This window comes from Rana temporaria, chromosome 13, assembly GCF_905171775.1.
Source record: "Rana temporaria chromosome 13, aRanTem1.1, whole genome shotgun sequence".
NCBI lineage: Eukaryota > Metazoa > Chordata > Amphibia > Anura > Ranidae > Rana > Rana temporaria.
Window position 1 is genome coordinate 14,791,759 of NC_053501.1, and position 26,866 is coordinate 14,818,624.

Here is a 26,866-nt window from a genome sequence, read left to right on the forward strand (position 1 = left end):
CATCATCACTAGGGTCAGTGTCCCCCCCCTCCATCATCATACAGGGGTCAGTGTCCCCCCCCCCCTCCTCCATCATACAGGGGTCAGTGTCCCCCCTCCATCATCACTAGGGTCAGTGTCCCCCCCCTCCATCATCATACAGGGGTCAGTGTCCCCCCCCCCCCTCCTCCATCATACAGGGGTCAGTGTCCCCTCCTCCATCATACAGGGGTCAGTGTCCCCTCCTCCATCATACAGGGGTCAGTGTCCCCTCCTCCATCATACAGGGGTCAGTGTCCCTCCCCCCTTCATCATCATACAGGGCTCAGTGTCCTCCAGCTTTGCTCACCTCATTTATAACGGGAACCGGCTTTCTGCAACACTTCCGGTCATGTGACTCGCAGGGGGCGGGAGAAGACTCGGAGCTGTCGCCATGGAGACGCAGTAACAGAGCAGAGATGGTGGGAAAGGGAGCGAAGCGGAGTAAGAGCAAGAGGTGAGTCCAGCGGGTCTGGAGACGGAGAGTGCGGAGTATGCAGTCAGGTTCTCTATACAGAGAGAGCCCGTCATATAATGTCACTGGAGGGAGCCCCAATCCTGTGTGACATCACTGGTGGGGAGCCTCAATTGTGTGACATCACTGGTGGGAGCCTCAATTGTGTGACATCACTGGTGGAAGCCCCCATCGTATGACATCACTGTGGGAGCCTCCATCGTGTGCGCCCCCCATTGTTTGTGGCAGCCCCCCATCAAGTGTGACATCACATGTGGGAGCCCACATGCAGAATCTCCCATTGCGTGTGACGCCACTGGACAGAATCGCTATAACAAGGGCCCTCATTTGGGGAGCCCCCCCCCCCATATCGCGCGTGACGTCACTGGTGGGAGCCCCCCCCCCATATCGCGCGTGACGTCACTGGTTGGAGCCCCCCCCCCCCCATATCGCGCGTGACGTCACTGGTGGGAGCCCCCCCCCCATATCGCGCGTGACGTCACTGGTTGGAGCCCCCCCATATCGCGCGTGACGTCACTGGTGGGAGCCCCCCCATATCGCGCGTGACGTCACTGGTGGGAGCCCCCCCCATATCGCGCGTGACGTCACTGGTTGGAGCCCCCCCATATCGCGCGTGACGTCACTGGTGGGAGCCCCCCCCCCCCCCATATCGCGCGTGACGTCACTGGTGGGAGCCCCCCCCCCCCCATATCGCGCGTGACGTCACTGGTGGGAGCCCCCCCCCCCCATATCGCGCGTGACGTCACTGGTGGGAGCCCCCCCCCCCCCCCATATCGCGCGTGACGTCACTGGTGGGAGCCCCCCCCCCATCGCGCGTGACGTCACTGGTGGGAGCCCCCCCCCCCCCCATCGCGCGTGACGTCACTGGTGGGAGCCCCCCCCCCATTCGCGCGCAACGTCACTGGTGGGAGCCCCCCCCCCCATTCGCGCGCAACGTCACTGGTGGGAGCCCCCCCCCCCCATTCGCGCGTGACGTCACTGGTGGGACCCCCCCCCACCACCGCACGCGACGTCACTGGTGTAAGCCCCTGCCCCATATCGCGCGCGACGTCACTGGTGGAAGCACCCACCCCATATCGCGCGCGACGTCACTGGTGGAAGCCCCCGCCCCATATCGCGCGCGACGTCACTGGTGTAAGCCCCCGCCCCATATCGCGCGCAACGTCACTGGTGTAAGCCCCCGCCCCATATCGCGCGCGACGTCACTGGTGTAAGCCCCCGCCCCATATCGCGCGCAACGTCACTGGTGGAAGCCCCCGCCATCGTGCGCGACGTCACTGGTGGAAGGCCCCCACCTCCCCTCACCATTATGCGCGACGTCACTGGTGGAAGCCCCCCCCCCCACCATCGCGCGCAACGTCACTGGTGGAAGCCCCCACCATCGCGCGTGACGTCACTGGTGGAAGCCCCCCCCCCCATCATCGCGCGTGACGTCACTGGTGGAAGCCCCCCCATCATCGCGCGTGACGTCACTGGTGGAAGCCCCCCCCCCCAATCATCGCGCGTGACGTCACTGGTGGAAGCCCCCCCCCCCCCCCCCCCCCCCCCCAATCATCGCGCGTGACGTCACTGGTGGAAGCCCCCCCATCATCGCGCGTGACGTCACTGGTGGGAGCCCCCCCCATCATCGCACGTGACGTCACTGGTGGGAGCCCCCCCCCCCCCATCATCGCGCGTGACGTCACTGGTGGGAGCCCCCCCCCCCATCATCGCGCGTGACGTCACGGGTGGGAGCCCCCCCATCATCGCGCGTGACGTCACTGGTGGGAGCCCCCCCATCATCGCGCGTGACGTCACTGGTGGGAGCCCCCCCATCATCGCGCGTGACGTCACTGGTGGGAGCCCCCCCATCATCGCGCGTGACGTCACTGGTGGGAGCCCCCCCCCCCATCGCGCGTGACGTCACTGGTGGGAGCCCCCCCATCGCGCGTGACGTCACTGGTGGGAGCCCCCCCCCCCCCTCCATTGCGTGCAACGTCACTGGTGGGAGCCCCCACCCCCCTCCATCGCGCGCGACGTCACTGGTGGGAGCCCCTCCCCCCCATCGCGCGCGACGTCACTGGTGGGAGCCTTCTTCCCATGACTGTAGTCGTCTTTCCCGTATGGACCTCATTATAATTTCATTCTACCCACAGGAAGAAGAAGGTGGGCAAACATGAGCCCAGAGCCGATAAAGAGTCAGAAGCAGAAAAGGCAAAGGCCAATGCGGCCATCTGGGAGGCCAGACTTAAAATGGCGGAACTGTCTCGAACACAGTACCGCGACGCCGCCCGAACCTTGGCACACAATAATGAAGAGCTGAGTAAGAACCAGTACCAGATGGAGAAGGATATGCTGGAAGTCATTGGTTTCCTGAAGAAACAGGACCTGAAGAAGGATGAAATGGTACCACCTCTACCATATATAGCTCACCAGATGTTCCCCCTCCGTGGGCCCCCTCCTCTGCTCCTCCCTCTACCTTATACCTCTGACCTCATCCCCGCTGGTCCCCCTCTGCCTCAAACCTCTGACCTCATCCCCGCTGGTCCCCCTCTTCTTCTCCTCCCTCTGCCTCAAACCTCTGACCTCATCCCCGCTGGTCCCCCTCTTCTTCTCCTCCCTCTGCCTCAAACCTCTGACCTCATCCCCGCTGGTCCCCCTCTTCTTCTCCTCCCTCTGCCTCAAACCTCTGACCTCATCCCCGCTGGTCCCCCTCTTCTTCTCCTCCCTCTGCCTCAAACCTCTGACCTCATCCCCGCTGGTCCCCCTCTTCTTCTCCTCCCTCTGCCTCAAACCTCTGACCTCATCCCCGCTGGTCCCCCTCTTCTTCTCCTCCCTCTGCCTCAAACCTCTGACCTCATCCCCGCTGGTCCCCCTCTTCTTCTCCTCCCTCTGCCTCAAACCTCTGACCTCATCCCCGCTGGTCCCCCTCTTCTTCTCCTCCCTCTGCCTCAAACCTCTGACCTCATCCCCGCTGGTCCCCCTCTTCTTCTCCTCCCTCTGCCTCAAACCTCTGACCTCATCCCCGCTGGTCCCCCTCTTCTTCTCCTCCCTCTGCCTCAAACCTCTGACCTCATCCCCGCTGGTCCCCCTCTTCTTCTCCTCCCTCTGCCTCAAACCTCTGACCTCATCCCCGCTGGTCCCCCTCTTCTTCTCCTCCCTCTGCCTCAAACCTCTGACCTCATCCCCGCTGGTCCCCCTCTTCTTCTCCTCCCTCTGCCTCAAACCTCTGACCTCATCCCCGCTGGTCCCCCTCTTCTTCTCCTCCCTCTGCCTCAAACCTCTGACCTCATCCCCGCTGGTCCCCCTCTTCTTCTCCTCCCTCTGCCTCAAACCTCTGACCTCTTCCCCGCTGGTCCCCCTCTTCTTCTCCTCCCTCTGCCTCAAACCTCTGACCTCATCCCCGCTGGTCCCTCTCTTCTTCTCCTCCCTCTGCCATAAACCTCTGACCTCATCCCCGCTGGTCCCCCTCTTCTTCTCCTCCCTCTGCCTCAAACCTCTGACCTCATCCCCGCTGGTCCCCCTCTTCTTCTCCTCCCTCTTCCTCAAACCTCTGACCTCATCCCCGCTGGTCCCCCTCTTCTTCTCCTCCCTCTGCCTCAAACCTCTGACCTCATCCCCGCTGGTCCCCCTCTTCTTCTCCTCCCTCTGCCTCAAACCTCTGACCTCATCCCCGCTGGTCCCCCTCTTCTTCTCCTCCCTCTGCCTCAAACCTCTGACCTCATCCCCGCTGGTCCCCCTCTTCTTCTCCTCCCTCTGCCTCAAACCTCTGACCTAATCCCCGCTGGTCCCCCTCTTCTTCTCCTCCCTCTGCCTCAAACCTCTGACCTCATCCCCGCTGGTCCCCTTCTTCTTCTCCTCCCTCTGCCTCAAACCTCTGACCTCATCCCCGCTGGTCCCCCTCTTCTTCTCCTCCCTCTGCCTTAAACCTCTGACCTCATCCCCACTGGTCCCCCTCTTCTTCTCCTCCCTCTGCCTCAAACCTCTGACCTAATCCCCGCTGGTCCCCCTCTTCTTCTCCTCCCTCTGCCTTAAACCGTATCCTATTTACGCTACGCCTCTGCAACTTAGACGGACAAGTGCAGTATTCACAAAGCACTTGCTCTGTAAGTTGCGGCGGCGTAGCGTAAATCTGCCGGCGTAAGAGCGCCGAATTCAAATTGTCAACAGGTGGGCGTGTTTTATGTAAATAAAACATGACCCCACGTAAATGACGTTTCTCACGAACGGCGCATGCGCCGGCCGTGAATATATCCCAGTGCGCATGCTCCTAATCACGTCGCAAATAGTCAATGCTTTCGACGTGAACGTAATTTACGCACAGCCCTATTCGCGAACGACTTACGCAAACGACGTAAAATTTTCAAAATTCGACGCGGGAACGACGTCCATACTTAACATTGGCTATGCCTCATATAGCAGGAGTAACCTTACGCCGGAAAAAGCCTTACGCAAAATACGTAAAAAAAATCCACCGGGCGCACGTACCTTTCTGAATCGGCGTATCCAGCTCCTTTGCATATTCTACGCTGAAATCTACGGCAGCGCCACCTAGCGGCCAGCGTGATAATGCACCCTAAGATACAACGGTGTAAGAGACTTACGCCAGTGGGATCTTAGCCTAATTTCGGCGTATCTTGCTTTCTGAATACAGAAAGAAGATACGCCGGCGCAGATTTGAATTGATACGCCGGCGTAAATTCTTTCTGAATCTAACCCATTAACTTTAACGGCATCCCATTCTTAGTCCATAGGGTTCAATATTGAGTTGGCCCACCCTTTACAGATATAACAGCTTCATTCCCTGATGTAAAGCGCTACGCAAACTGTTGGCGCTATATAAATCCTGTATAATAATAATAACTCTTCTGGGAAGGCTGTCCACAAGGTTTAGGAGTGTGTCTAAGGCAGTGTTTCTCACCTCCAGTCCTCAAGGCACCCCAACAGGTCATGTTTTCAGGCTTTGCATTATTTTGCACATGATGAGTTTCACTGCCTTAGTAATTACCACAGCCGTTTCATCTGAGAAAAATCCAGAAAATATGACCTGTTGGGGGACCTTGATGACTGGAGTTGAGAAACACTGGTCTATGAGAATGTTTGACATTTTTCCAAAAGTGCATTTATGAGGTCAGGCACTGATGTTGGACGGGAAGGCCTGGCTTGAAGTCTCCCCTCTAATTCATCCCAAACGTGTTCTATCGGGTTGAGGTCAGGACAAGTTCCTCCACCCCAAACTCGCTCATCCATGTCTTTATGGACCTTGCTTTGTGCTCTGGTCCAAATCATTTGGTGGAGGGGGGATTTTACACCGTCGTATCTTAGGCGGCATATTTACGCTGGCCGCTAGGTGGCGCTTCCATAGATTTACGCGAGGAATATGCAAATGAGCTAGATACGCCGATTCAGAAACGTACGTCCGGCCGGCGCATTTTTTTACGACGTTTACGTTAGGCTTTGTTCGGTGTATAGTTACCCCTGCTATATGAGGTGTAGCTAATGTTAAAGGGGAGGTTCACCCTAAAAACGACTTTCCCCCCCACATTACAATACGATTATGCCTATTACTTTTTTTTTGATGCTGTACATACCTTCGTACAGCTATTCACCCGTGGCTTCCGGGTTGCGAGTCCCGCGGGAGTGGGCGTTCCTAACATGGTGGTGATTGACATTTTGACAAAAAACGAGCTCCCCCCCGTCGCGTAAGCCGCGCCACGATTGGCGAAAGGAGCCGAACGGCGATGCGCAGTATAGCGCCAACTCGCCGTTCGGCTCCTTTCGCCAATCGTGACGCGGCTTACGCGACGGGGGGGGAGCTCGTTTTTTGTCAAAATGTCAATCACCACCATGTTAGGAACGCCCACTCCCGCGGGACTCGCAACCCGGAAGCCACGGGTGAATAGCTGTACGAAGGTATGTACAGCATCAAAAAAAAAGTAATAGGCATAATCGTATTGTAATGTGGGGGGGCCAGTGTAATAAGGGAAAGTCGTTTTTAGGGTGAACCTCCCCTTTAAGTATGGCCGTCGTTCCCGTGCCGAGTTTTGAAATTTTTACGTCGTTTGCGTAAGTCGTTCGCGAATATGGCTGTACGTCATTTACATTCACGTCGAATCCAATACGTCCTTGCGGCGTAATTTGGAGCAATGCACACTGGGATATTTTACGGACGGCGCATGCGCCGTTCAAAAAAAACATGAAAAACGCGGGGTCAAGTAAAATTTAAATAAAACACGCCCCCAACATCCCCATTTGAATTAGGCGGGCTTACGCCGCCACACATACGTTACGCCGCCGTAACTAAGGGCGCAAGTTCTTTCTGAATACAGAACTTGTGCCCAAAGTTACAGCGGCGTAAAGTATCGGAGATACGTATGCCCGCAGAAAGATGCGCGCATCTTTCTGAATCTACCCCTATGTATACACAAATGCTTTGTTTTTCATTTCTATTTTAAAATGATTTTTTTTTTTAACAAGGTAACAGTCTATGGCACTCACTACAAGTAGAAGCCTAAACCTGTATAGAGTGCACCATGTCCCCTTAATATGGATTCTCTCTGTTTCCTCCCATAAGATTGAAGAATTACAGCGACAACTGTCAGCAGAGAGGAAACAAGCAGATGAAGAGAGACAACAGCTGGTGAGTGACTGTCCTTCCTCTGCAGTGATATTCCTAACGGCAACTTTCCACCTTCTGTCTCTCATATGCAACAGCATTTTATTTTTTCATTTAAAGTTTTATTTTGCACACCAGAAAAACAATACAATTCCAGTATCGATAAGTGGTGACTGGTGCTCAAAATGTATGGGGGGGGGGGGGCACAAAAAAACTGAAACAATAAATAAAAAAGATTGCAGACAATGTGCCCATCAAGGGCAGCCACTGTGCCATCAAATGCAACCACTGTGCCATCAATTGCTGCCACTGTGCCCATCAATTGCCGCTAATGTGCCCATCAATTGCTGCTACTGTGACCCATCAATTGCTGCCAGTGTGCGCATCAATTGCTGCCAGTGTGCCCATTAATTGCCACTACTGTGCCCCATCAAATGCTGCCAGTGTGCCCATCAATTGTCATTACTGTGCCCCATCAAATGCTGCCAGTGTGCCCATCAATTGCCGCTACTGTGCCCCATCTGGATGGGGGGAGACGCTGGATACATGGGGGGGGAGACGCTGGATGGGGGGAGACGCTGGATACATGGGGGGGAGACGCTGGATGGGGGGGGAGACAATGGCTGCATGGGGGGAGACGCTGAATGGGGGGAGACAATGGCTGCATGGGGGGAGACATGGCTGGATGGGGGGTGACAATGGCTGGATGGGGGGTGACAATGGCTGCATGGGGGGAGACTCTGGATGGGGGGAGACAATGGCTGCAGGGGGGGTGACAATGGCTGCATGGGGGGTGACAATGGCTGCATGGGGGGTGACAATGGCTGCATGGGGGGTGACAATGGCTGCATGGGGGGTGACAATGGCTGGATGGGGGGAGACAATGGCTGGATGGGGGGAGACAATGGCTGGATGGGGGGAGACAATGGCTGGATGGGGGGAGACAATGGCTGGATGGGGGGTGACAATGGCTGCATGGGGGGAGACAATGGCTGCATGGGGGGAGACAATGGCTGCATATGTGGGGGGACATCGTTGCATTTGGGGACACATTTAAAAAAAAGTATCGGTATTCGGTATCGGCGACTACTTGAAAAAAAGTATCGGTATTCGGTATCGGCGACTACTTGAAAAAAAGTATCGGTACTCGTACTCAGTCCTAAAAAAGTGGTATCGGGACAACCCTAGTGTTCAGGGTGATGTGCAGTGTTAGTTTTCCTCCACACATATTATTTTGCTTTTAGGCCAAAACGTTCAATTTTGGTCTCATCTGACCAGAGCACCTTCTTCCACATGTTTGCTGTGTCCCCCACATGGCTTCTCACAAACTGCAAACAGGACTTCTTATGGCTTTCTTTCACCAATGTCTTTCTTCTTGTCACTTTTCCATAAAGACCAGATTTGTGGAGAGCACAACTAATAGTTGTCCTGTGGACAGATTCTCCCATCTGAACCGTGGATATGTGGATATACCGAGAATAAATTACCCACACATCTTTTCCCTGTGCGCTGGATGACCTTGTCCCACCACTGGTTGCACAGACCTCATGTAGCTTTTTTTCTGCCCGAAGCATGCAATCTGTCCACCTCGCTTTTCTTCTCCGATTATCTGTTTGTCAGTACTCTTTCTCCCTATTTGCCACCACCCTGAAAGTGTGAAGTCTTTTCACAGATAGAGGCATACAAGAAGCAGATTGCCAGCTTGGAAGAGAAATGCTCCCAGAAGACTCAGGAAATGCAGATAATTCAGGCAGAGTTCAGGATGATGAAGGAATTTCGCAGACGTAAAGGGGAAATGGAGAAAGAGCTGGATGAGGTGATACCACGTTCCTTGTACCTTACTGCCATGTTTTCTACTGATATTCACTCACCTAGAATGCTCTTTCTACACAGATTAAAGGGAGCCTGCGCCGAGCTAACCAGGAGCATAAAGAGTCGCTGGCGGCTATAGAGAGACGCTTCTTCCAAGACAAGGTGAGAACAGTGCAATGGTGGCCTTACGGGTCATTTGGGGTAATGATGTATCTCATCATTTGTTTTCTTGAAGCCCAAATATGCCAGGACGGTACAAATACCTCACACCTCCCAAATGACCCTTTTTGGAAAATAGACACTCTGAGATATTTAGTAAGAGGCACAGTGCATTTTTTGAAGTTGTAATTTTTTATAATTTTCTTTTTGTAAAATGTATTTTGTTTTACATACAGTACTGTCACCAGTGCAGTACAGCATCATCATATAAGGGGGCCGACGGTGAGCAGGGACACTGACTGATGACAGTACGTAAAAAAATAGAAAAATATATATATATATATATTTTTATATATACAGTATATATATATATATATTTTTTATATATATATTTTTTATTTATTTACATTTTCTTAATTTTTTTATATATATATATATATACACACACACACATACAATTTAAGAAAATGTAAATAAATAAATAATATATATATATATATATATATATATATATATATATATATATATATATATATATATTTTTTTTATTATTTACATTTTTGTACATACTGTGACCATAGTAACACTGTACTACTCTGGGGGATCTGGATTTTTTGATGACAGAAGATCCATCTATGTCTGGTGTCCAGATCTGTACAATATTGTGTGCAAGTCACACAGAGCATCGTGGTATGGAGGGCAGGAAAATGCCACATCCAAGGAAGGACTGTTATTCAATCATCACACAGTACAATGCATCATACATCAGGATCAATCACAAGTGTCCTACCAATCCTCTATTAAATAGTCTGCTGTACAACAATTAAAGGAGAAGTACAGCCAAAGCTAATTTGGTTGTACTTCTCCTGTGGATCACAGGAGTGCAGTTTGTTCTGCACTCCTGTGACCCGTTTTCAGCAGACAGCGTGCTGAAGCCCGCTGTGGGCCGACGTTACAGAGCCCGTCAAGGCTGGGAAAAGATGACTACCATATGGTCGCCTGACGCCTGGACCGACACCTGTCTCGGCGAGCCGCCGAGAGCCTGACCCAGCCATTCCCGACCCACTCCAGTGACCTTGCGGGGCAGTGCAGAGAGTCGGTGAATGACAGTCACCAGCTTTGTGCTCAAGGAGCACTGAGAACCAAGCGATCAGCGGTGTTTGATCGCTCAGTTCTCAGTCTTAGAAGTGACTGGAAACAGATGCAGCATCAACCTGGATAAGTATGATTTCTTTAAAATAATAAAGCCAAACTTCAATATACATATATATATAAATATATATATATATATATATATATATATATATATATATATATATATATATATACATATACACACACACACTGTATTTTCTTCTTGGTTTCTTCTGGTTGTTTTGGCAATATAGTGCAGTGTACACCATAAGTAATCACACAGTACAGTGTATCACTTAGCAGTATCTAACTATGTAAATATCAGCAGACCTGCCTGACTGGAAGTCTGTCTGGTTGGATTTTTCATGTGATCCTTTGTTGTATATGTGCAAATAAAAGTAGATGACTTGACTAGAGGTGAGATGATCACCCAGAACACATGAAGAGTGGATGAGTATTTTCCGAGTGTTATCTTGTTTCAGATTACGAGATCCCAACCTACATGGCATGGCAAGGTTTCTTCCCGGTGTTCTGCCGAGCTGGTTCCTCCTATCGATATGGTTCCCTCTGGAGTGCGCAGGCGCAATCCGAGCCGACAGAAAACTCTGAGTGGGAACAGCTGTTCATCAGCTACAGACGCGTTCGCTCCTGATGGATGATTATACACTGTATAGTACACGCCGCTTTACACAGCAAGGGGCAAATGTGATATTGACCATTGCTTTTTTGATTGGTTATCCACGCCGCTCTTTTCAGCAAGGGGCGGATGTGATATTGAGCAGTCCTTTTTTGGGGGATGGTTGTCTCAATAAAATAGACGTCTCACATCCGCCCCTTGCTGTATAGAGCGGCATGGACAGGGATGGACTGGCCATTGGGACTACAGGGAGTTTCTCGGTGGGCCGATGGCTCAGTGGGCCGGCTTCAGTGACAGCGGACTGCCGCTCCCTCCGCTCCTCTGTCTCTCCCTTCCCGCAGCGCTCACCTCCTCTCCCTCCCCGCAGCGCTCACCTGGGGGGAACAGAGAAGCAGGGGGAGGACCAGAAGGGCAGGGGGGATGACAGAGGAGCACAGGGGATGGAACAGACAGCTGACTCAACAGCTATGGCCTGTGAGTTCCTCACTTCTGCCTAATATTGTCCCGTAAGGGGGGGCACCGAACTGATTCTTTGCCCCGGGGTGAAATAATGTCTAGCTTCCTCACTGGTACTGCCTATAAGAGTACCAGTACCAGACGTTCTACTCTATTAAAGTAGAACGGCTAGTGAAGGGGGAGAGGGGGCTTGGGTGGCCGTGGGGGGCGGGAGTTGTCCGGCCGCCATGGGAGAGACCTGTCAAAGTGGGTCAGTCTAGATGAAGTCCTGGGGCTGGGGGGGGGGGGGGGGGCGTGGATAGCCAATCAAAAAAGCACTGCTTAATATCACATCCGCCCCATGCTGTGTACAGCGGCGTATACTATAGAGCGCCGTGTATAAGCAGGCATCGGGAGCGAGCTCGTCTAAGCTGACAATCAGCTGTTGAGTCTCTGAGATTTCCGTGGCCTCCTACTGCGCATGCCCCGCTCCTGGCCACGCCTGCGCAGTCGAAGGCAGGAACCTATCCGATAGAGGAACCAGCTCGACAAGACACCGGCACCAGCTGAGTCAGTTTGGTGTTTGCAGTCTAGGGCAGAAGGTGTCTAGGGTTTGCTAGTTCTGACTGCTTCCAGGGCAGATATCACAAGGATATACGATCTTCTTCACAGCTTTGGAGTTGCGTATTTCGGGAGGGATCATTTACTATCTTCTGCAAGATAAAGTTTGTCAGTTTTCTGTTATACAGAGCATTGATGATGGCCACATCCAATTTAGAATAAGGAAAAGATTTTCTGAGCACAAAATTAATCAAAGTGTACCGTGTACTTTATCCATAACATACATTTCTATACAAAGTTTTTGGCATCCCTGGTCAAGTTAGGTTGAGCCTGGATGTCCCTTCTCCTACAACAATGTCCGTCTCCTGCAAGGCCTCTACATCAACCAGTGCCGCAATATCTGACATTTACTGACCTAACGGTTCAATGTTTTTCTCAGCAACGTCTGGAGAAAGAGGCAGAGAAGAAAATTGTGATGCTGGCAGAAAAAGCTCATAATGAGGCCATCATGTAAGAATAAAATCCTGATTGTCTGAGCCTTCTTTCTACAATCATCTGTTCTCTACAGATCTGCTCTTCCTGCCTGGCACTGACTGGTCTAAAGCTCCTTTTCCCAAGAGTTCTACTGTAACTACCATGTCTGTCCTTCATAAATTCTGCCTGCTGCGTCTTGCTCTGCGTGTACAGTTCATGCCTTCTCCAGTTTTTCCAACCTTAATCTACAGTCAGTGTTGATCCTTGGTATACGGTTATGTCTGTGTGTACATGAAGTTTGTCTACGTAGATCCAGTCAGTTGGGTCTGCACAGTTTACAGATGGGCCTCAGTGTTGATTTTTGGTGCACAGTCAATGTTTGGTGTATTTACTTGCAGAAATAAAGGCCTGGATTCACAAAGCACTTGCGCCGACGTATCTCCAGATACGCCGCTTAAGTGCAAATATGCGCCGTCGTATCTGTGCGCCGGACCCACAAACTAAGATACGCCTAAAAACAGGCTTCATCCCACCGACGTAACTTGCCTACGCCGGCGTAGAGTGGGCGCATATTTACGCTGGATGCATGTGGCGCTCCCATCGATTTTCTATTCAAATATGCAAATGAGGGAGATACGGCGATTCACGAACGTACATGCGCCCGACGCAGTGCGTGTAAAGTCATACGTCCGGCATAAAGTTATGCCCCATAAAGGAGGTGTAACTCAGCAGCATCCATGCAAAGGGCTGCACCAGGGAACACAAGCCGGCGTATTTTACGTAGTTTAGGTTGGACGTGTATCTGGCTGGGTGTAGGTTACGTTCACGCCGTAGGCAGTGATCCGACGTATCTTAGGCAGTTGTTCCGACGTGATTCTGAGCATGTGCACGGGGATGCGTCCACGGGACGGCGCATGCTCAGTTCGTTATAAGTATCTGTCTGACACTCAGCCCATCATTTGCATGGGGTCACGCCTCATTTGCATGACTCAAGCCCACTTCCACCTACGCCGGCTTACGCCTGAGAAACCCAGCGCAGTTTTGGGAGCAATAGATTTGTGAATTCCTGCGTCGGCGTAGTGTATATTATTTGCTCTACGGCGGCGTAATGTGCGCCCGCTCTCTGTGAATCCGGGCCAAAATTTTTTACTATCCAAAGTTAAAACAACAAGGGCAGAAGATTTAATAGAGGGGAAGTTGAAAAAAAATTACTTTAGGTCCACTTAATTTTTTTTTACCTTAAAGTGGAGGTTCACCCGAAAAGTAAATTTTTAACCTTAGATTGATGCTCATTTTGTCAAGGGGAATCGGGTAGTTTTTTTAAAATCGAAGCCGTACTTACTGTTTTAGAGAGCGATCTTCTTTGCCGCTTCCGGGTATGGGCTGCGGGACTGGGCGTTCCTATTTGATTGACAGGCTTCCGACGGTCGCATCTATCACGTCACGATTTTCCGAAAGTAGCCGAACGTCGGTGCGCAGGCGCCGTATAGAGCAGCACCGACGTCCGGCTTCTTAAGGCTACTCGTGACGCGATGTATGCGACCATCGGAAGCCTGTCAATCAAATAGGAACGCCCAGTCCCTAAGACCATACCCGAAGCGGCGGAGAAGATCGCTCTCTAAAACGGTAAGTACGGCTTCGATTTTAAAAAAAACTACCGACTCCCCTTGACAAAATGAGCATCAATCTAAGGTTAACATTTTTTTTTCGGGTGAACTCCCGCTTTAATCAAATTCTCTGCATAAAGGTAAACAACCTTACAAGTGCAGCTCCTCCCTTTGGTTTCCATGTACAGCATTGGGTCCGAGTGTACAGTAAGTTCTGTTGGTTTGTATTGTGCTGTTGGGTCGGGGGGAAGAGCTAATGCTGAGTCTTGGTGTATCATGTTGGGTCTCGATGTACAGTGTTGGGTTTTGGTATAGTCGATGTTGGGTTTCAGTGTACATTGTTGGTTCTCGGTGTACAGTCATTGCCAGGGTTGGGTATGGTGTGGGGGTCTCTGTGCACAGTGTTACTTTCCAGAGTGTGGTTGGGTCTTAGCATATGGTGCTGGGTCTCAGTGTTGATTTTCAATGTGGTTGGAGTTGAGTCTTGGTGTATATGATGTTAGGTCTCAGTGTACAGTGTTGGTCCTTAGTGTACTGTCATCGTTTGACAGAAATGTGCAGTGCCGGATTCTGTATTTGGTCCTCGGTAGGAATCATTTCATACAAAATTTTACTGGCAACAGAACCCTGAACTCAACGCCTTGTTCTTCTCTCACAGGCAGCTGGATGATGCAGGAAGATCTGTCTTTAAGGAGAATGTACGTCTGAAAGAGGCCATTTCCTATCATCTGGATGAGGCACGAAATTTAAAGAAAGCCAACACACAACTAAAGGAGGAGAAGGAGCGTCTTCTGCAGGAGAAGGTTCTTTCACATTTTGAATACAACAGGCCCCTGCCTCCTTCATAGTAATATATATATTATATTACTATGAAGGATTATAATATATATTTCCAGTGAAAAAAGTAATGTTTAATGTTTTGTCCACTGACAAAGAAATGATCAGTCTATACATTTTAATGGTCGGTTTATTTTGCGAGGCTTTCTCCCTGGTGTGGAGAAAGCCTCTTGAGGGGGAGGGGGCGAGCAGACAAGTCAGGACACTCTCTACTTTGCAGATAGAGAAAGGAGCTGTGTGTTAGTGGGCATCCTGACACTCCTGCTCATCCCCTCAAGAGGCTTTCTCCACACCAGGGAGAAAGCCTTGCATTACGGTGTGGAGTTACAGACAGAAGAACAGGAAGTGAGGATTTCTCAGAAGAAATAAGGACATTTAAAAGCAAAATGGAAGGATGAGGTAAGTGAAGGAGGACTGCGCCAAGGTTAAAGGAAGCCATTTAGGGGGGGAAAAAATTACCTTTACAACCCCTTTAAATAAGATAGTTCTGTAATAGATCATCCATAGTGGTAAATGAAGACTAATATGAGACATAAAGTAGCATAAATGACACGGTGTCCCCATTTCTTTCATCTTGGCCCAGGAAACCAGTGAAAAGTTGGTTCAAGAAAAAGTTCTGCAAGTTTCTCATAAAAACACACAGATCCAGGAGTTACAGAGGACTGTGCAGACCATGGGGTGTTCTGTAGAGGAGATGAGGATGGAAATCGAGGATGGCATGCAAAAGAAACATCTTCAGATACAAGGAGCAAACCAGGCAGGAAGTGCAGAGCTGCAGAAGCTTCAAAGGCTCTTGGAGAGCAAGGATCGGGAAATGAACCGCGTTAAAAAGCTTGCTCACAATATCCTACAGGAGAGGACAGAGGTCGAGCATTTCTTTTTGGAAGCTCTGGAGCAGGTAAAACAGGAAATCAAGTCCAACAGAAACTATTATCAGAAGATGGCACAGGTAGCCTACAACAGTCGTATGATGCAGGCAGCTGCGGGAACAGAGCAATATCCTAAGATCAGAACCTTCCATAACAAGGAACATAGTACCAATGATGTCAGCCAAGATGTCAAGGAGGCCGAGAAATGGTAACAAGATATAAAAAAAAATAATCATTGCATATCCCAGCTGTCCATCCAACTCATCTTATCACACTCATGTGCCAGAATATGACCACACCATACTACACCCTCTTTCACGTTCTGTCGTTGCCTCAGTATAACCTGGTTACACCTTTTCCTCTTTCCTATATATCCCTGTCCATACATTATGATCCTACTACACCCCCCTTTCTTACCTCTGTGATCCTAATATACTTGTCCTCTGTTTTGGTTCCACTACACCCCTCTCTTACCACCATGATCATTATACATAATGTCCCTTATTACTATGCCACTACACTCTTCTACAGTTATGGTTCCAATATACCCATCCCTCTATAATGGTCTCATTACACACCTCCCCTACAACGAAGGGCCCAACACACCCATCCTCCTTCTTACCACTTAGACCCCAATAAACCCGTCGCCCATTATGGTTACCCCAGTTCCCGCTCAAATACTGCGGTCAGCCTCTGACTCTCTTCTGGCATCTTGCACAACTCTAAAACATGCACTAGTCAGCCCACATACTTACCCCTCCAATCCTAACAACCTACGCCTGGTCTACAACGGACTGAGTGACCACTTCAATAAGAATAACCTTCTTGATCTTCATCAGTCTGGATTTCGCCCTCAACACTCCATAGAAACTCCTAAAACTCATAAACGACTAACTAACAGCAAAAACGAATGGACACTATTCTGTACTCCTACTTCTGGACCTTTTGTCTGCCTTTGAAAAAGTTGACCACCCCCTCATCCTCAAAAAACATTACTCCTTTGGTATCCATGACTGTGCTCTTGGTTGGCTCTCATGCTACTCATACCACCACACCTTCAGTGTCACAATTCTACTTCCTTCTCTCCGTCGTGGTCCCCCAAGGTTCTGTTCTTGAATCTCTCTTATTCTCAATCTACATCTCCCTGGGTCAGCCGATAGCCTCCCATGCCTTTAAATATTATTTCTACGCCAAAGACACCCAAATCTCTCTCTACTCCTCAACTCACCCCATAAGTTTTGTCACGATTCACTAATTTATAAATAAATAAATAAATAATACTGACATATTAATCTGGATGTCACACAACTTCCTCAAACTCAACCTGTCCAATACTGAGCTCATAATACTTCCTCCCTCATGTGCCCCTTCCCCTGACTTCTCTGTCAAATTCAATGGGACAACTATCAACCCGTCCCCACATGCCAGGGTGCTAGGTGTAATCCTGGACTCTGAACTCTCCATTCGGCTCCGCATCCAATCACTTTTCAAGGCTTGCCGCCTCTAACCAACTAACTACACCACAAAACTCCAAATTCACTCCCTGGTTATCTCTCGCCTTCACTACTGCAACTCCCTCCCCACCGGCCTACCTTTAAATAGGCTATTCCCCCTTCAGTCCATCATAAATGCTGCTACCAGACTCATTCACTTTACAAACTGCTTAGTGTCCGCTACTGCTCTCTGCCAATCCCTCCATTGGCTGCCACTCACCCAAAGAATGAAATTTAAAATACTAACAACTTACAAAGCCATCCACAACTCTGCCCCCAGCTACATTACTAGCCTAGTCTCAAAATACCAACCTACTCATTCTCTTCCTTCTTTCCAAGACTTCCTGCTCTCTAGTTCTCTTGTCACCTCCTCCCATGCTCGCCTCCAGGACTTCTACCGAGCCTCTCCCGGGCTTTGAAATTCCCTACCCCAATCTATCCAGCTATCTCCTACTCCATCCACGTTTAGGTTTTCAGGAATTACCTTTCTCTTCAGAGAAGCCCATCCTGCCTCCACCTAACAACCTTCCTTTTATTTTTTCCATCAGCTCATCCCCCACAGCTATCGTCTTTTGTGTCACTAGACAATCCTTTTTAGATTGTAAGCTCTAACGAGCAGGGCCCTCCGATTCCTCCTGTATTGAATTGTTATGTAACTGTACTGTTTGCCCAACATTGTAAAGCGCTGTACAAACTGTCGGTACTATATAAATCCTGTATATAAACAATGTTCCAACTACACCCCCCTCCTACTGCTCTGTTCCTAATATACCTGTTCCCTGTTATGATCCCACTACACCCCTATCCTACCACCCTGATCATTGTATATACACATGTCCCTTATGATGGTACCACTACACCCTTCTACTACAACTATGATCCCGATATACCCATTCCTTTATTATGACCTCACTACAAGCCTCTCCTACAATGAATGGCTTAAATACACCCACCCTCCTTCTTGCCCCTATGATCCAAATAATTCTGTCACCGATTTTGCTCCAACTACACCCCTCCCGTACTGCTATGATCCGAATACACCCATCCTTCATTGTGGTGGCCCCACTACACCCCTCTCCTACTGCCATGATCCTAATACACCCGTCCTCCATTATGGTCCCACTAAACCCCCCCTCCTACTGCCATGATCCTAATACACCCATCCTCCATTATGGTCCCACTACATCCCTATTTTTGCGGTTGTGATTGCAATATACCCATCCTCCATTATGGTCCCACTACACCCCCCTCCTACTGCTATAGTCCTAATAAACCTGTGCCTTGTTATTATCCCACTTCCTGCCTCTACTACTAGTATGGTCCAAATTTACCCATTCTCCATTATGGTCCCACAACACCTATCTCCTCCTGCTATGATCATTACACACCCCGTCACCTATTATCACTAGGAATTAAAACAATTGCCCTTTCCTACTGTGCATAAACTCATCTGACTTGTGTTACCAACATGCTCACCCTTTTGCTGTCTGCACATTTAGGTCTCACATAGAGAGCGGAAAAGTGGACATTGCAGATCTAACCTGGGAGCAGAAGGAGAAGGTCCTGAGACTTTTGTTTGCAAAAATGAATGCCTCGGTTCCCAGGTACGTGATTGGGGTTGACACGGGCTATCTATTGCTTGCTTTCTTGGAATTATGCTAACTTTTTCCTTTTCATACCAGGAAAAAGGGGACCGGTGTAAAAGCTGTAATGTTTTCTGGAACTAGAGATCCTCAACCCAGGTAAGATGTGATGGCCACTATACCCAGATAACCAGGGCTGTCTTTAAGGCAGGGAAAAAGGGGAAGCTGCCCTGGGCCCTGTCATTGTTGTGGGGCCCAAAGCAGCTGCCTCATACTTGCCAACTATCCCAGTTTAAATTCCCTTGAAGTTTTAGTCCTGTGCTGTATGCGGATATCTCAGTGTGAAGTGCTGCTACTAATGCTACCCAGCTCTGCCCTATTGTGTACAGATGATTCACCTGTAGACCCTGGCCCGGATTCTTAGTGGAGATACGACGGCGTATCTCTGCGTTGCGCCGTCGTATCTATGCGCCTGATTCTTAGAATCAGTTACGCATAGATATCTGTTAGATCCGACAGGCATAAGTCTCTTAATACGTCTCTTACGCCGTCGTATCGTAACTGCATTTTTATGCTGGCCGCTAGGTGGCGCTTCCGTCGAATTCCGCGTCGAGTATGCAAATTAGCTAGATACGCACATTCCCGAACGTATGCCCGGCGCAGTAAAGTTACGCCGTTTACGTTACGCTTTTCCCGGCGTATAGTTGCCCCTGCTATATGGTGGAATAAGTGCGGCGTAACAATGTTAAGTATGGCCGTCGTTCCCGCGTCGAAATTTGAAAATTTTACGTCGTTTGCGTAAGTCGTCTGTGAATGGGGCTGGACGTAATTTACGTTCACGTCGAAACCAATGATGTCCTTGTGGCGTACTTTGGAGCAATGCACACTGGGAAATTCCATGGACGGCGCATGCGCCGTTCGGGAAAAACGTCAATCACGCCGGGTCACAGTACATTTACATAAAACACGCCCCCCCCGATCCAAATTTGAATTAGGCGGGCTTACGCCGGCCGATTTACGCTACGCCGCCGCAACTTACGGAGCAAGTGCTTTGAGAATACAGCACTTGCCCATCTAAGTTGCGGAGGCGTAACGTAAAGCGGATACGTTACGCCCGCACAAAATTACGCTGCTGGACGAGAATCTGGCCTCCTGTGTTTACATGTAAATAACCGTCATTCATATGTGAATAATGGGAGCATTCATATGTAAATAGCTGAGACCGGCAGCATTCATATGTATATCATGCCCCTCTGCAGTGAAGAGATGATGTGCTTTAACCTCTAGCAACCAAAGACCAAGTATTACTGTACAGTAATCTCCAGCAACAAGAGGAAATCATGTGCTGTAACCTCTACCAACTAATCAGTGAGCCGTAATGTGTGCTGTAACCTCTAGCAACCAATCACAATCACTGCCTGATCTGATACAGTACACTTATTTTAAATCTAGCCGATATTTATTGTATGTCTCAGAGCAGGTGGAAAGCAAAATTGCATGGGGGGGGGGGGGTAATCCCAAGATTTTTTTTTTGCCCAGGGTCTAATCAACATTAAAGACGGCCCTGCAGATAACAGTAAAAAGTAAAGGCAGGAATGGAATTAGCTCTTTTATTATCTATGCTGGCATACTGGGCACAGCTTGGAATGTTTCGTAGATCACCATCTAGTTCTTCTTGGTGCTTCTTTTTTTCTCTTTCGTTCATAGACGGACACAGCATCCTTTGACCTTAGGGTTATGCTTCTTCCTACCAGGAGATTTAGGCAGAATTCTACAGCACTTAAGGTGTTAAAAACTTTCCTTCATGCCGCTCCTCCCAGGGGGCGTGGCTCCCCCAGGCATAACCCCCACTCTGCTTCAGCAGCCTCAGTTTTGTTTCTGCCTAACCGTCAGGAGAGTCAGGCTCTCTCTGGAGTCCTGGACTCTGGAGTTTTTTCTTGCAAATTTTTTTGCTTTTTGCGAGTTTTTCCTCGCTTTTTTATTTTATTTTGAATCCTGCGATTCTTCTATCAACAGCCGACTGGGTGACAGGCTGGGTCCTCGACCCTTGTAGTCCCCCCAGGTTCGGCCTTCGAGCGTGTGCCGGCCCTCAGCTCCGCTTTGGGACGTCCACGACAGGCCCCATTGCTCCAGGGGCGGCCGGGGAACTTCGGTTCTAGGGCACACATATGACCGGTCTCTATGGCCTTGTCACAGTGTGTCTGGCCGACAGCCATGCCGTTCGCGGACGTTGGTTCTGTCTGGGATACCTCCAGCCGGGTAGTCGCAGGACAGGTAAGTAGTGGCCCCTTACTCAGGTAAGTGGTCTGGCTGGAATGTTTTCCCTTGGGAGGTCGACTGAGGGTTTTTCCCTGCTTTCCTCTCTCCCTTATTCCTCTCCCTCCTTCCCCCTTTGGGTGACGGCTGTGCAGGGGGTTTTTTTCTCTGGGGCTCATTTTTTTTTTTTCACTCGTGGTATGGCTGGGGCTGTTCTGTGTCACTGCAGGGGACTGTGGTGGACATTCTGGGCATTTTTGTGTGTGCTGTGTGCTGTTTTGGTGTACTGTCATTTTTGGGTACACTGTCTTTTTAAAACTGCGCAACGGCGGCCATTTTGCCGGAGCCGCGCTTGTATTATTCGGCGGCCATTTTCTTGTGGCCGGCGCCGTTTTCAGCACTAGTTCGGCCTCTAGTGGCCGTTTCGGCGGGGAAAAAAGACCGCGAATCATCTGAGGGGACAGACGCAGCGCTGCAGCTTCTCCTCAGCACACACTTGCCTTCACAGACCGCGCTGTACCAGAGGGTGGTGAGTCTCAGGGGGCCCCATACTGTGCTCTAGCGGCCGGGAGGTGACCTGTGGGGGACTTTTTTCCTGCCATTGGCAGTGGGGGTGACACGGCAGCTGCAATATGGAGCCTGAATCAGGCCCCTCATTCCTCACAATGCCGGAATTAACCCTTAAGCGCCCCTTCCCCTGCCACATCTGTTGAGTCGGTGTCGGCTGTCCTGGAGTCTTTTTCTCACCAGGTTTGGAGCAGCCAGTGCTCGGTTGGGGGGTAAAAAAGCGCCCCCCCCGGAGGCTGTTTCTGGGGATATCTCTGACGCAGAATCTGATGCTTCTGGTTCTGTCATGTCAGAGGATGCGGGCTTAACCCACATGGACAGCGAGGATGACTCTGCTGCGGAGTCTGCTGACAAGGAATTTGTTGGAGCTCTTATTACTGCGGTGCGTGAGACTCTTCATTTAGAGGATGTGGCGGAGACACCAGCGGTGTCAGTCCCTTTTGGATTCCGCAAACCACCGCGTACCGCTAAGGTATTCCCTTGTGTTCCTTATTTGGACAATTTGTTGTATAAGGAATGGGATACACCGCAAAAGGCTTTTACTATTCCTAAAAGGCTTTGCTACCCGTTACCCCCTGGAGGAGGACTTTTAAAAAAAAAAAAAAAAAAAAAAAAAAGTGGGTCACTCCTCCGTCGGTGGACCCTCCTGTGTCCAGACTGAGTAAGGCTACTACGTTGCCTGTGGAGGGGGCTCCTGCTTTCAAGGACCCCGCTGATAGGAGAGTGGAGGCCGTGGCCCGCTCCCTGTTCTCGGTGGTGGGTTCGGCGGTAAGGCCGGCTCTGGCCGGCGCCCTGGTTGCTCAGGCGCTAACTGAAAGGGCGAAGCTCCTGCTGCAGGATCTGGAGGTCTAGGGTGCTTCCGAGTCCTCTAGGGACCTGGCTGAACAGTTGATTCAGGGTCAGAAGTTTCTCTGCGAGGCGGATATGGATTAGATTCCTTTGCTTTCCAGGGCTTCTGTCTACGCAGTGGTTCTGCGCCGCCTTATATGGCTGAAGTGCTGGTCGGCTGACCAGTCCTCAAAAAAGGCCTTGATAGATTTGCCTTTTAAGGGCGGACGGCTTTTGGGGGCATCCCTGGATGACATCATTAAGGATGCCACTGGAGGTAAGAGCACCTTGCTCCCTCAGTCGGGGAAGGGTAGGGAACCTCGCCGCAAGCAAGGTCCTACTTTTACTACCCCCTAAGCGTTTTTTTCGTGCGGCTGGAAAAGGTCCGCAAGGTGCAAAAGCCCTTGCTGCCGGGCGTAAGCGCCCCTGGTTCAAAAAACCGAACAAGCCTGCGGACAAGCCTGCTTCCGCATGAAGGTCTGCCCCCGCCCGGGTCTGCCCCCGCCCGGGTCTCGGGTGGGGGGACGGCTTCACGACTTCGTGGATCGGTGGAATTCTCTTCTATCCGACCGTTGGGTTTGCGAGGTGGTCGCCCCGGGGTACAAGATAGAGTTCCTTTCTTGTCCCCCAAACAGATTTTTTCCATCCAACCTCCAGCTTCCTCCGGATCGTCGGCTAGCCCTGTCCGGGGCTGTCCAGGATCTTCTGGACAGGGGGGTGGTTGTGCCGGTCCCCTCGCTGGAACGGTTTCGGGGGTTCTACTCCAATCTGTTCGTGGTCCCCAAGAAGGGAGGGGTTCGCCCTATCCTGGACCTAAAGGCCCTCAACTCCTTTGTCAAGGTGCAGCGATTCAGGGTGGAGTCGGTCCGTTCTATCATAGCGTCCCTCCACCAGGGGGACTTCATGGCGTCCTTAGACATCATGGACGCATACCTGCATGTTCCCGTTGGCACAAGCCACCAAAGGTATCTGCGCTTTGCGATCGGGGAGGACCACTATCAATTCGTGGCCCTCCCGTTCGGGCTGGCGTCGGCACCACGGGTGTTCACCAAGGTGCTCGCCCCGATCCTGGCCTTGCTACGGCAGCGAGGGATCGCTATCGTGGGATACCTGGACGACCTTCTCCTGAGAGCTTCTTCAGGCTCAGAGTTAGAGGAGGACGTGTCCATCACGTGTCGGACTCTGCAGGAGTTCGGCTGGTTTTCTGAATCTCAGAAAATCAGTGTTGGTTCCGTCCCAGAGGCTGGAACACCTGGGGCTGGTTTTGGATTCGGGGGAGACAAAAGTGTTCCTCCCATCGCAAAAACCTGCTGACCCTGCAATCTGCAGTGAGACAGTTGTTGACCCAGAAGTGGTCATCTCTTCGCTTCTGCATGCGGGTTCTGGGTCTGATGGTGGCCTCCTTCGAGGCGGTTCTGTATGCCCAATTCCACACCAGGGTACTACAGAAGGAGATTCTGTCACGATGGGACAGGGTCCCATCTTCTCTGGATCGCCAGATTCGGTTGAGCCATCTGGCCAAATCTTCCCTGGCATGGTGGCTGACGTCTCCGGTGCTTCGGTCCGGGAAGTCTTTTCTTCCGTGCCGCTGGACAGTGGTCACGACGGATGCCAGCCTCTTCGGCTGGGGGGGGCGTCTGGGGCACCCAGTCAGCCCAGGGGCGCTGGACTCGGGAGGAGTCCCGCCTGCCGATCAATATCCTGGAGCTCCGAGCAATCAAGCTGTGCCTTGTCAGGTGGTCGCTGGAGCTACAGGGCCGTCCTGTCAGGATCCAGTCCGACAACGCCACGGCCGTGGCGTACGTCAATCATCAGGGCGGCACAAGGAGCTCGGCCGCGGCGACGGAGGTCGCTCACATACTTCGGTGGGCCGAAAGGTCCGTTCCGGCCCTGTCGGCGGTATACATTCCGGGAGTTCTGAATTGGTAAGCCGACTTCCTAAGTCGCATGACTCTGGATCAAGGGGAGTGGTCTCTCCACCCGGAGGTGTTTCAGATCCTGTGCCAAAAATGGGGCACTCCAGACGTGGACCTTCTGGCGTCCCGTCTCAATCGGAAGGTACCACGGTTTGTGGCCAGGGCAAGGGACCCGTGGGCAGACGCGTCAGACGCGTTAGTGGCTCCCTGGGGTCAATATCACCTGATTTACGCCTTCCCTCCTCTAAAGGCTCCTACCCCGCCTGCTGCGCAGGGTGGAAGCCGAAGGTATTCCAACGATCCTGATCGCCCCAGATTGGCCGCGTCGCTCTTGGTACGCGGACCTGGTACGTCTGGTGGCAGACGCCCCCTGGCGTCTGCCTCGGAGGGAAGATCTCCTGTCTCAGGGCCCGATCTTCCATCCTGCTTTACGGTCACTGGCTTTAACGGCGTGGCTGTTGAAAACCAGGTACTGAAGGACCGGGGCCTGTCGGGCCCGGTAATCTCTACCATGCTGCGTGCACGGAAGTCCACTTCTCGAAAAATTTACATCGTACATGGAAAGCATACATCTCTATGTGTGAGGAGATGAAGTGGCACCCCCGTACTTACGTGGTGTCCCGGATCCTGCTGTTCCTACAGCGGGGAGTGGACCAGGCTCTTGCCTTGAGCACGATCAAGAGTCAGATTTCTGCTCTGGCTGTTTATTTTCAGCGTCCCTTGGCAGCGAATTCTTTGGTTCGCACGTTTGTGCAGGGGGTCCGGCATGTGGCCCCCCCGGTGCGCCCTCCGCTACCTTCTTGGGACTTGAACTTGGTCCTCTCGGCGCTTCAGCGTGCCCCCTTTGAGGACATTCGGGAGATCCCCTTGCTGACTTTGTCGCAGAAGGTGATCTTTCTGGTAGCTATTACCTCTATCAGACGAGTGTCTGAACTGGCGGCCTTGTCTTGCAAGGCCCCCTACTTGGTCATCCATCAGGATAAGGCGGTGCTGCGCCCGCAGCCCTCTTTTCTTCCGAAGGTCGTTCGGCCTTTTCACATTAACGAGGACATTGTTGTTCCATCATTATGTCCTCAGCCGAAGAACCCGAAGGAAGCCTCTTTACATTCTCTGGATGTGGTTCGGGCCCTTCGAGTTTACTTGTCGGCGACAGCTCCGTTCCGGAAGTCGGACTCGCTGTTCGTGTCTGTGTCCGGTCCCAGTATGGGCCTGGCAGTCTCGTCGGCCACCATTTCCAGGTGGATCCGACAGGTTGTGCTTCAGGCCTACGCCCTGAAGGGGCGGGCGCCTCCCTTTCGGGTCATGGCGCATTCGACCAGGGCGATCGGGGCCTCCTGGGCTTCCGACACCAAGCCTCTGTGTTACAGGTGTGGAAGGCAGCGACCTGGTCGTCGTTCCACACTTTTTCAAAGTTTTATAAGGTGGATGTGAGTGCATCTTCTGATGCCTCCTTCGGCCGCAGGGTGTTACAGGCGGCAGTTTAAGGTTGGAGTTCCTCCGTTGAGTAACTCCGGTTTTGTTTGGGGTGTAACCTGTTTTTGCTGTGTTATTTTCCCACCCCTCTAATTTTTTTGACACTGCTTGGGGACGTCCCTAAGGTCAAAGGATGCTGTGTCCGTCTATGAACGAAAGAGAAAAAAGGATTTTTGTACTCACCGTAAAATCCATTTCTCTGAGTTCATAGACGGACACAGCACCCACCCCTCCTTTGTTTGTACTGCTTGTTACGAACTGAGGCTGCTGAAGCAGAGTGGGGGTTATGCCTGGGGGAGCCACGCCCCCTGGGAGGAGCGGCATGAAGGAAAGTTTTTAACACCTTAAGTGCTGTAGAATTCTGCCTAAATCTCCTGGTAGGAAGAAGCATAACCCTAAGGTCAAAGGATGCTGTGTCCGTCTATGAACTCAGAGAAATGGATTTTATGGTGAGTACAAAAATCCTTTTTTTTGTATTTGGGGTTATCATTCTCAGGATATTCACCAACAGAACTGTAAACTGCTCTACTGGAGTAGAAAGCTACAGGGACCACATTATGGTTCCCAGATTTTAATTGGTTGCCCACCTTCCAAATACACACGGCATCCAGCCATACACCAGAGGGGACTTTACAGGTAATGACCTTTGTTTTATCTCCAGGGAAACTGCAGAGATATCGGACAATACAATCTTCATAACACAGCAAGTTCCAGAACAATCTACATCAAGTGGGCTTTTGCCAGATATCTATGCGGCGAAATGTCACCCTGTGGCCTGAGGATCAGCATCATGTACATATCCTCTCCCTTCCTTCCGGAGAATCAGTGTTTCCCACATTGTGAAAAGGAATCATGATGTAATAAATCTATAAGAAGAGCCATGTTCCCTGTGTTTTTTTTTTTTTCCACTTAAGGACCGGACCAATATGCTGCTAAATGACCCAAGGGGTTTTTACAATTCGGCACTGCGTCGCTTTAACAGACAATTGCGCAGTCGTGCGACGTGGCTCCCAAACAAAATTGGCGTCCTTTTTTTCCCACAAATAGAGCTTTCTTTTGGTGGTATTTGATCACCTCTGCGGTTTTTATTTTTTGCGCTATAAACAAAAATAGAGCGACAATTTTGAAAAAAATGCA

At 50.9% G+C, this 26,866-nt stretch overlaps 2 protein-coding genes across 2 annotated transcripts in view; one reads left to right on the forward strand and one right to left on the reverse strand.

The window, feature by feature from the left end:
* The window catches only part of ENTPD5 (ectonucleoside triphosphate diphosphohydrolase 5 (inactive)), a 40,983-nt gene extending 40,567 nt beyond the window's left edge, over window positions 1-416 (reverse strand). Inside the window, exon 1 of the mRNA XM_040333583.1 lies at window positions 329-416. The gene's annotated coding sequence lies outside the window, so the exon portion shown is untranslated. The remainder of the gene's footprint in view (window positions 1-328) is intronic.
* Window positions 371-26,606, forward strand: BBOF1 (basal body orientation factor 1). Its single transcript, XM_040333581.1, has 11 exons — window positions 371-475; window positions 2,629-2,878; window positions 7,047-7,112; window positions 8,761-8,904; window positions 8,982-9,062; window positions 12,266-12,336; window positions 14,566-14,710; window positions 15,328-15,821; window positions 18,606-18,710; window positions 18,789-18,848; window positions 26,391-26,606. The coding sequence occupies exons 1-11, from the start codon at window positions 438-440 to the stop codon at window positions 26,506-26,508; spliced, it is 1,572 nt and encodes a 523-aa protein (XP_040189515.1). The 5' UTR covers window positions 371-437; the 3' UTR covers window positions 26,509-26,606.
* Window positions 26,607-26,866: the final 260 nt, after the last annotated feature.